Source organism: Phascolarctos cinereus, unplaced genomic scaffold (assembly GCF_003287225.1).
Source record: "Phascolarctos cinereus isolate Bilbo 61053 unplaced genomic scaffold, phaCin_HiC Scaffold_726;HRSCAF=1367, whole genome shotgun sequence".
NCBI classification, from domain to species: domain Eukaryota; kingdom Metazoa; phylum Chordata; class Mammalia; order Diprotodontia; family Phascolarctidae; genus Phascolarctos; species Phascolarctos cinereus.
In genome coordinates, this window is record NW_027556098.1 from 302,440,171 (window position 1) to 302,451,805 (window position 11,635).

Here is an 11,635-nt window from a genome sequence, read left to right on the forward strand (position 1 = left end):
CATGGACAAAGAGTCAATTTAAACAAAGAACAGTTTAATCCCTTCTTGTTAGGAAGTGTGAAACAAGACTGCTGGTTGACTGTGGGAAAAGTAGTTTTCTTTAGGATTTCAAAATAAAGGTTGTTACACCCTCTGGATCTTCAGGAGCCATGATCCCCACCAAATCTTTCTTCTATAAGAAAATGTCAGAGTTTTCTGTGTAACTCATATCATGCAAGTAGTCAGCTAAAACTAAAGAGTATTTTGTTTGTTTGTTTTTGTTTTGTTTTGTTTTTGTTTTTAACAGATCACGCTTGGGCTGCCAGATCTGTTTAACAAAGTCTATGAACAATATGACTGTCCGAGTACCTGAAGCAGTTGCTGATGCTAGGCAATCCATAGATCTGGGCAAGAACTCGTAAACTGCAGTCAATAAGAACATTTTCATGGAATATTACCTAGATTTTTGTAACTATAGTTTATGTAATTAAATGAGAACTTGCCAAGTAGAATTTGTTGCTATTCCTAGCTTTGCTATTTTAATTTACCTTATAAAACTACCACATTTTGTAATTCTTAAAAATTATGCAGCCTTTTTATTTTGGTTAAATTTCAGATTGTCTAACAATTATTATAAAAATTCACAGCTTATTACTTTACATTTGTGTAGTGTCTTCACCTTTTCAAATTGCTTTTACGTTACCTCATTTTATACTCATTATGCCCTATGAGTAGGTAAATCAGATGGTATTGTCACTACTTGAAATGTGCTGAGGCACAGAGCAGTGTGATGTGGTGTCCAGAACAGCTAGTTAGTACAGAGCTGAGATTAGAACATAGGTCTCTTGACTCCTTGACTTTTTCTAGTAGACTGTTCACCATCAGATTAAATAAAACAGGAGAAATTATAAATATTCTATTAAGAATAATTTCTGAGTATATGTATTAGTGCAGAAGAACACATAACTGCTCAATGAGCTGCTTCATTTTCTGAATAACATGTTAGAACAGATATAAAGATAATTGTCAGCCTCTTAATATGATCTTTTAGAATTATGAACATTTAGGATAGTTTGAATATAGGTGCCCTATGACAAGTCTGCTCTTGATACTAAAAAATGGAGGAATACTTTAAAGCAAAGTGTAATTTTTTCTTCTTTTCTAAGTAACATAATAAGAATGTTTGTAATCTTTCCTAAGTGTTTGATTTGTAAAATTCCTTAAGAAAGGATGGAATCCTTTTAAAATTCAGCCTTTTTCCACAAAGCCAGAGAAGAAAAAAAGGAAATAATTTTAATGGGCATTGCAATATGTTGGTTATATATGGAAGCAAATTGGAATTTTCATTTTGCCATACAATAAATAAATTCATTAGTAGGTTACACAATATAGCTTTTGGAACTGGAGTAAAACCTTATGAATCTGAATTAATTGAGGGGAAAAGCTAACTTTAAATTAATATCAGTTTTAAAGAAATACAAGATTATTACCTTAAGCCACATGTGGCAACATGAACTAGTGTTGCTTAATAAAGTTATTTCCATATTTGTTTAATATATAAAAATTTGTAGCTATATTGTTAACATATGAATGATGCTTTTAAAGGGCTTAAAAACAATTTAATTATATTAAACATTCTTCTCCTGCCCTTGCTTACCCTGTTGATTTGCCTAGCAATCTCTTTGTCAATATCTTGAAATGAACTTCATTCTAAATAGTAGCTAAGTTTATCACACATTCCAAATTAGTGGGGTCCAAATTAAAAAGGTTTCATTGAATTCATTTGAGAATCATAAGATTGAAGAATTGGGGAGAATCTGCAAGGTAACCTCATCTAACCCCCCTACCTGAATCATGAATTGCTTCTTATCTGATGCTTGGAGACCTCTAGTGATTAAGAACTTTATTGCTTAGCAAGCATTTTTGACAGCTCTAATTGTTAAGAAGTGCTTCTTATTTTCAACTGAAACCTGCTTCCTTATAACTTTTACAACTCCAGGTCCAAACAAAACAAAATCTTTTACTGATTTTCATAAAAATCATGGCACTCCATTTTTAAAAATTTGAGGCTTGCATTTATAGAGATAAATTAATTTTTAAAGAGCTTAATTTTGGAGTCTTTCATCCACATATAAAAAAATCTGCCTTTTTTCATTATCATTGGACTCATTAGCTGACCTTTTTCTTTCTCATTTTAACATTTTGAAAGATCATTCATGGTGGTTTATTTTGGTTTTGTAGAGAATATTTAGTTTTAATTTGAAGAGCCTAACATTTCTTCTCCTCTAGCACAGTACTATTGATTTAAATGGCAAGGGCTGGGAGAGATGTACTTCAATTCCATGCAGCCTGAAGTTGTATTTCCTGGCCACTGCTTGATTAAAAACCTATTTCAGATTCTATGAAATTCTGCCAAATTTAAGCCCCACTTTTTCCTCTGCATACACTAACACACTCAACAAAACAACATAGATTTCTTTTCTTATGCTGTACTTATTTGATGCAATCCAAACCACATAATGATTAGGTTTCATTGTGCTGATATGGACAAACTTTCCTATTCAAGCAACAATGTTTCTTCCACTATAGCTTTGTATGAGAGCAACCGCCAGTATCTGAGACGAGATCACATAGTGCATAGATGACAAGCCTGGGAGTCATAAAGTCTTGCCTTGGATGCATACTGGATGTGTGGTGGTGGGCAAGTTATTTAACCTCACAAGTGCCTACGTAACTCAATAAGCTTATAAATTATGTGCAATTTACCAATCTGTTTCCCCTTTGAAAGGAAAGGTCTGAGCTGGGTAACCTGTATGGTCCTTCTAAGCTCTTAATCTGATGTATCTGGGATTTGAGTTGGTGAAAGGAGTTTATACACTGACAGTTTTCTTAACTGATAAAATCACAGAGCCAAAGAAGAAGTGTGATTATTTTAATAATTATGTGATAATATTGTGTTCTCACAGTTTTAAAAAAAATTGATTTAATATATATCATGTATGTTCACAGTTTCACGGTGCAATTATAATTTAACATCATAGCAGCTATTTAACATGAATGTTTCATTTTTTACGATTATAGGGAAGAATGTCTAGTAAAAGCTGTTAAAAATACAGTTTAATGTAACATTTTAAAAAAATTTTGATGATTATACTTTTCCCATTTTTCCTTTTTTTTCCTGTTGATTGCTTTTTATAAACTTTTAACTATTTGAAATTTGTGATAAACCATGTCTTGGATCATCAGTTTTCTTAAATGGAAAGACTTTTTTTTCTTCACTATGAATAAGAATATCTTAAAAATTTAAGAACTGTGTATCTGAATAAAGTATATAACACTTAAATATTACCACAATGAGATATTTGACATAATTTACCATAGTTTCCATTTGAACAAATACACAGGCATAGCAGTGTGAATGTAGTTGTGCAATAGGACTTCTTTTAATGTGTCAATATATTACATTATACCAAGTTATTTTTATCTGATTTTCTTATGTTTATAAATATATAGAAACTGAAATTTTAAGATCCAGCTTGCAGAAGGTATGCCTAACTAGTAGCACACACAGTAAATATATCCCAAACTGTAAGTGGAACATAGATGTGAGGTGGAGATCAGATAGACACACCACCAGCTTTTCAGGAAGGACGTGGTTATTTTCATGGTGAAAATCACTTTTCTCAAAACTGACAATTATGAGTCTTCAGATAAATTTTATTGTTAATTAACTGGCTACTATGATTTATTATTCCATTTATAGACATTTTTTCATATTTTAAGTTCATTCCTTAAAGCATTCATCTACAAGGCAAAAATCATCATGTAAGTTTTACTGATCAGCTCAGAACATTATGAACCCCTAGTCATGCAAATTGGAACAAATTTACAAGAAACCTGTGAGCTTACATGATTTCTTCTAGGCAAGAGTAGTAAAAGTAATGCCCATAGAGAAGATTTTTCTTGGAAGACTTTAAAATATAACAAGTTTCTATCTCTGTAAAATGAGGAGGCTTGGACTAGATAACCTCTGGTTATCTGGTCAGTTCAGCTCTGTACTTTGCTTTACAGTAATGGCATGACCTAATTAATCTTAAGATTATTAATAGAGTCATTGTCAGGTCCAAGGTAAGCTTAAGACTGGAATCTTGTTTTTGTGCTTTCACTTTTTTTTTTTTTGCAAGGCAGTTGGGGTTAAGTGACTTGCCCAGGGTCACACAGCTAGTGTCTGAGGCTGGATTTGATCTTGGGTCCTCCTGACTCCAGGGTCAGTGCTGTATCCACTGTACCACTTAGCTGCCTCTGTGCTTTCACTTTCTAACTTCAAAAAGTTATGCATACAATACATGTTAAATATATTTTAGATATGGAGTGTTGTATAGAATATTGGACTTGGAGTCAGGAAGACCTGGGTTCAAATCTCTCCTCAGATGCTAGTAGCTCTGTGATCTTATGCAAATCACTTAACTGCTCTGTGCATTCTTTTCCTCAGCTATAAATGAAGAGGTTGCAATTCATGGCCTCTAAAGTCCTTCCCAGTTCCAAATCTCTACCTTGTGATCTAGGTATATTAAAAAATAAACTTTATGGCTGTGATTTCCTTGTACCAGAGCTTCAGAACTTCTTTTTGTGGTTAGATATCATTTATACTTACTAATTGTTAACCTTCAGAAAGTTTTGTTAAAAGATGCAAGTGTATGATACTCTTTCCCCTGGCAGTGTCAATCCACAAGCACTGATTAAGTATGTATTATGTGCCAGGCACAGGGCTAAGTGTTGGACATACAAAGAAAGACAAAAACATGGTCCCTGCCCTTGAAGAGCTCACATTCTAATGGGAGAGGTGACATGTAACATGTATTTCATCCATTAACTATCATCTCTGCTTCAGTAATTACTAAATCTATTTTTCTAGCTGACTTCCAAATCTGTATTTCCAATTATCCAGTGGGTAAAAGCTTATAGCACCCCAGACTTAAGACCAAAACCAAACTTAACCCTTTACTGCACCCACCCCACCCCCACCCCCTGGCCAAGTCAAATCTTTTAGACTGCCGTTTTCTTCATTCCCTTGAGTCACCTACATTTGAAACCTTGGTATTAAATGAGAATACAAAAAATACGTGGAAGGATAGAGGAAATGATACAGAGAGGAAAGAATGAGTACAATTATATATAAATAACAAAACATAAAAGTTTGCAAACAGAAGAGGACACAAATTGATGTTCTTTAGTTTCATAAAAATGTAATGCGTAAAGATTTTGTAGTTTTACTTGGAATTTCATTTTATTTGATCATATTTGTTGAGATAAATAATCTTTGCTTAATATTTATGAACTTTATAAAAAAATATTTTAAGAAGGAAATAAGACACATTGTTGTCACCTTTGATTCTTCACACACACTATGTGTCTAGGTTGATGGTCACCTGGTCAGTTCTCTGTTGTGATTCTTACACAAGAAACTTTGAATCCAGTCTGCTAGTTTCTGGAGGCACAGTCAACTATGGCTGTCATGGCTGAAGGCCAGATGTCCAGTAGGGTTGCCTTTTTAAGCTCTTTAAGCTGTGGAGCTAAGTTCTTAAAGTTTTCCAGAAAACATAATTGCCTTTTCAATCATGTCTCATTTCAAATATTACCCTTTACCCAATAATTTACATAATTTATGTCATACTTAAGGAAAAGTCCTTTTTTGGAGCAACCTCAACCACTTGGCAGTAATACAGTACAAGCACATAAGTAGTACATCTACATAAGTAGATTTGATCCTCAGATCTACTTACTCAGCCCTAACTTCTTTCCTAATGTCCAGTCTTGCATCTCCAACTGCCCATTGGACATTTTGAATGGGATGTCCTATAAACATCTTTATTTCAACATATCCAAAACTGAGCTCTTTAGCTTTCCCCCCTAAACCTTCCTCTTCCTAACTATCCTTTTACTATAAGGGTACCACTATCCTTTCCACTCACCTGTCCTTGCAACCTGGGTATCATCCTCACTGCCTCACTGTCACACTCCATATTCTGTTGTCAAATGTTGATTTCTCCATTTAGTGGAATATATGTGCATAGTGTGTGTATACATACACACACACATGTGTGCTTGTGGGAGAGTGCACTGAAGGTTTATGGGGGAAATGGGTTTTTTTGCCATTTAAAGGGAAAAGCAAGTCTTGCACTGAGATTTGGTAGGGAAAGAAGGACTCACCGAATTTCTAACACACCCTGTGACTTATGCCCTTTCTTATTCTGAATTTGTTACCCTAGTGGAGCAGATTGGAGGGAAGAAGGAAGATTTGTTCTGGACATCTCGTTGAAAAATAATTTTACAACCTTTTCCCCTCTTCCTTTTAATTCACTGTTCTATTGCTTTATTTAAATCACTGGGCAAGCTTTTTGACTCTTTTCTGTGCCCATTTTCATCTGCAGTGTGAGGAAACAGGTTTAGTGGACTGGAAAGCCTTTTTATAAGTTATATCAATCATGTAAATAAGTTTTCTGCCTCTTCCCTTGACTCTCTCCCATCTTTGGAAATCCAGTGCCAGGACTCTTAAGGAGACATCCCAGAACACCTGTTTCCTTCTTGGTTCAGTACAGCTGACAGATGACCCCAAAATGGATGTGAAGAGATCCTGAAGTTCTGTTGGAATGAACTATAAGGTGGCATAATTAAATCTTTTCCTGAATTTGTGACCTCAGTTGCAGGAGGGTTCTAGAGATTCAGTTGCTGTATAATAAAATATACCTGGTCACATTTATAACATGATGGGTTTCTTTTTATCTGTTCAAGCCATAGCAACCAAACCAAAACCTAACAATGGCAATAGTCTAAATGAAAAAACATTTATTCTGCTAAATATCTTATTGTTCTTAAGCTCCCAGCAAGAAGAGCTATCATAAATTGGCCTTTTTTTGCAAGGTCCCAATACTCACCTGGACAACATGCCAGTGTCTCCAACATCCCCAATGCCAGGGCAGCTCTCTGGGGTTTCATTTTCAATGATCTGTGAGAATGACAACCTGCCTAAACCTATTTTGATGAGTCTCCCTCCATTCTGCCCAGGTACATACCACAAAAGGCAAAAGGGTTTGGGGAAGGAAGAGTATTATGACAGCCTAGGAATTTGCTTTTGAAACTGGTGTTCAGTGTTTGGTGAGTGGGGAGGTCATTCCAGGCACAGGAAAGAAAGGGAATGAGCCAAAGCAGAGGTGGGATAATACCCCAACTTTCATCCTTACCTTATCTTTCCCCTCTGTGCAAGAAAAGGGCAAAACATCAAGAACAAGTTGCAAGTGATGCTTCCTTCACCAGATCCTAGTTCCCCTAGATTGAGTGTGGGCAGAGAATGGGTGAACCAGATCCCAGGATGGTTTTTATATGGCTAGTTAAAGAGAGATGGCCACATGGAGAACAGAAGAATTCATGACCAAACAGGAGATAAAAGAACATTATGAAAAGCAAAATGGATAATTTTGATTACATTAAACTGAAAAGTTTTTGCACAAACAAAGCCAATGCAACTAAGATTAGAAGGAAGGTAGAAAATTGGGAAAGAATTTTTACAACCAGTCCCTCTGATAAAGGCCTCATTTCTAAAATATATAGAGAATTAAGACAAATTTATAAGAACACAAGCCATTCCCCAATTGATAAATGGTCAAAGGATATGAACAGACAGTTCTCAGATGAAGAAATTAAAGCCATCTATAGTCATATGAAAAAATGCTCTAAATCGTTATTGATTAGAGAAATGCAAATCAAAACAACTCTGAGGTACCACATCACACCTATCAGATTGGCCAACATGACAAAACAGGAAAATGATAAATGTTGGAGAAGATGTGGGAAAATTGGTACGCTAATACATTGTTGGTGGAGTTGTGAAATGATCCAACCATTTTGGAGAACAATTTGGAACTATGCCCAAAGGGCTACAAAAATGTGCATACCCTTTGATCCAGCAATAGCACTTCTAGGGCTATATCCCAAAGAGATCAAACAAATGGGAAAAGGACCCACATGTACAAAAATATTCATAGCAGCTTTTTTTTTTGTGGTGGCAAAGAATTGGAAATTGAGAGGATGCCCATCAATTGGGGAATGGCTGAGCAAGTTGTGGTATATGAATGTAATGGAATACTATTGTGCTATAAGAAATGATGAACAGGCTGACTTCAGAAAAACCTGGAAAGACTTATATGGTCTGATGCTGAGTGAAGTGAGCAGAACCAAGAGGACTTTGTACATAATAACAGCCACATTATGCAATGACTAATATTGTCAAACTGAACCCTTCTCAGCATTATGAGGATCTAAGACATCTCCAGAGGCCTCGGGATGGAAAATGCTGTCCACATCCAAAGAAAGAACTATGGAAGTCGAATCGCTATCACTTATTTTTACCTTCTGTTGAGTTTTGTTTCATCTTTCTGATGGTTCCTTCTATTGGTTTTAATTTTTACTTACAACTTCACTAATGTGAAAATATGTTTAATGGGTATGTAAATGTAAAGCCTATATCAGATTGTGTGCTGTCTTGGGGAGGGGGGGGAGGAAAAGGTAGAAAAATTTTCAACTCAAAAGCATATGGGAAAAAAAATTAAAAAAAAAAGAATAGTCTTCTTTCGCCTCAGTTTCTAATCTATAGAGAAGTGATATAATCTTTTAGAGGGTTGTGAAGAAAAAAAGAGATGGCCACAAAGAAAGGAGTCAGAGAGATTCTTGGAAACTGCTTTGAAGTTGAGGTTTTTATTTTTCTTTATTATTCATTTACTTATTTATTTATTAATCTATTTATTTATTTATTTATTTACTTACTTATTTATTTATTTATTTATTTGTTTATTGTCTTTTGGCTAGGCAATGGGGTTAAGTGACTGAAGTTGAGGTTTTTAAATGTGCCATGAATATGGACTTAGACACTAGGCTATTTGACTCAGATGAAGTCTCTCATCCTCAGGGCCTCCTGTTCCCCAAACGTAAAGTGAGGAGACTCGACTTGATAACCTTATGTCCTTTCCAGCTCCAAATCCATGATCCTGTAACGGAACTGAACAGAATAGGCCAACTAGCCTGATTTTGAGGCTCTAAGGAATGAGGTGGCTTGTAGTGCAAAGAACTAGGGATCTGGGAGGCAGTCACAAAGCAACTTTAAGCTAGGTAGCTCAGTGGATAGAACACTGGACCTGTAGTCAGGAAGACCTGAGTTTAGATCGAGATGAGATATTTGTAAAATGAACTGTAAGCTTTAAAGGACAATATATATAGCTATTATTGTGCAGTGGGGTAAGATCTACTACTACCCAAGAGATTTTTCAAGATCACATTTTATGAACCACTGTGCCCACACTGCGCAGGAAGAACAGCAGTGCATGTGCCATAACCCCTTTTACTACGAAAGCTTCTGACTGCATAGCAGCATCCTGGCTATATCATCTGCTTCTCTGCTACAATTCCTGCCCTGAGCCAAAAGTTGGACTCAATGACCTTTAAGGATGCTTCTATGATTCTAAAATGATTCTTTTGCTTAGAATCTCTCAGAATACTCAAGTCTGTCTTCCGCATTTACTGTCTTAAAATGTATATTAGTACAGTGAACTTAACCATGGAAGGAGGTGGGATTCTATTGTTAAGGTCTCACAGTGCCGGAACTGTCTACTAAATGACTCTTAGTAAATTTGTGTGTTTGTCTAGTTTCTATACAGATGTCTCTCAGACTTTCTTTGTCTACCCTGGAGCTAACTTCCTGGTTCAATACTTTGTCCACAAACCTGCTTGAACTAGAATATCCACTGTGTACTCCCATTCTCTTTCTCTGTTAAAAATCCCTTATAATATTGGTCCCATTGTCCATGCCCCAGATATTGTTGCTCTTGGCCCATAAAACCAGCCTTTGAGTTTGGGAGTGGTGGCAATGGTTGTCATCGTCATCGTTATCACTCACGGTGGTTCTCTGGAAGCTTCTTTTTTCCAGATTCTTTCTAATGACTTTGTCTGACCATTGCCCTGAGTAATCTAACTACTCTCTTATCCTCTGTGATGAATAAAAAGGCTCAAGAGACATAGTTTCTGGGTAATTTAATAATTTTATTAATAAGGCCAGCAGGTTAATTAAAAAATAATTATTTTGCCATCTCTTTTAGACTAAAGACCCCAAATAATGGTGGGGTCAGTTTATATGCACTTCAAAAATTGGATATTTCTGAGGGATGGAAATCAACTCAGACTGGTCAACACAATGGGAAGTGTGGGATATATTAAAATGAAGGTCTTGAAGTATGTGACTTAGGTCACTCAAATTTTGGTCAAAGAGAGATCAATTTCTATTATCACTTGTGTTAATAACAGGGAGAATCAGCCTTTCCCCAGACCTGTGTGAGCAAATACAACAAACAGTAACACACCCATTACCCCAAATTTAGAATTTCTTTACTGTCTGATTAGATCTCGGCCTTGGTAAATCGAGAGATTTACCCCACACTGGTTGGCTGATGGATGAGGAAGTAGAAAATGGGAAAAACTTTGGTCCTAATACAATAATTAGTTATTAAATATGATGGAGAAATATTCATTACTGACATTCCCCCACTGAATCTAATTGAGAGATGAAGTCTCCTCAGAGAGTCACTAACTGATATTACAAATACTTCATCAAGGATTCTTAATTTGGGGGCATATGATGGGTAACAATGTGAAGGGAATAAAGGGAGAAACTGATCGACACATTGACAAAACCAAAGAGGGCAGTCCCTTTAGTAAGCAGACCTTACAGACAAAAGACGCAAAGGAAAAAAGTAAACAGTGAAGTCCATTTAAGTTGTAGTTCTCTAAATCTTGTGTCTGGTTCTCTGACACCATCTGATGCAGCCCTTTGGTCTGGGTGTGGTCTTCAGAGCAGTTTCCAGCTGACTGGCTTCATAGACTCAGGTCACTTGTAGAGATTCTCTTTCTCTGTTAAAAATCCCTTATAACATTGGTCTTAACACAATTTTAAATTTACTTTGCCAATAACCAGGTCAAATAGTGAAAGTTAACTCAACCCTTATGTCGCTATTAAAATTTGAAACCTTTTAGACCAGGAAATTTACATTTTTAGATTAGCCAATTGTTATACCTAAGAAACTCAAATACAAAACTGGAAGATCAGAATCCAGTTTTTATACTTGGCATTGTTCATTCCCCCATTAGAAGGTTGAGATTCTGCTAACAAATTAATAACAGAAAACTTTTTATAAGAAGATGGACTGTAATGCAAAAATGAATTCCTTTAAAAGTTTCTAGATTAACTACAATTGTAACAAAAGGTTCTGGGATGGGATATAGAAATGCACTGACCAATCAATTTTAAAACTATGCATATCAAGTAAGTTATTTTTAATAAAACATTTTCAACTTCTAGTCATGTTCAAATGAATAACCCCTAACAAAAGTGGATGTCTCTTTGAGGCATTTACAAGATAGACCACAAGCCATTCTTCTGACACAACTAATTGTAATGATATTCTTTCCTTAACACAGAACTGAGGCAGTTATGATATTCACTAAATAACAGAATCATTCTTTCACAAATCTTTGTATCATTTCCCTAATTATCCCCATACCATTGTGAGAAATTAAAGGACTTAATACAGGAATATATAACGTATAGTAGCAG

General features: G+C 35.5%; 1 protein-coding gene across 1 annotated transcript in view; it reads left to right on the top strand.

Moving 5' to 3' along the window:
* Positions 1–4,585, top strand: part of FDX1 (ferredoxin 1) — a 36,870-nt gene extending 32,285 nt beyond the window's left edge. Inside the window, 1 exon segment of the mRNA XM_020996111.2 lies at positions 287–4,585. Within this exon segment, the coding sequence (XP_020851770.1) occupies positions 287–401 (115 nt within the window). The 3' untranslated portion in view covers positions 402–4,585.
* The last annotated feature ends 7,050 nt before the right edge of the window (positions 4,586–11,635 follow it).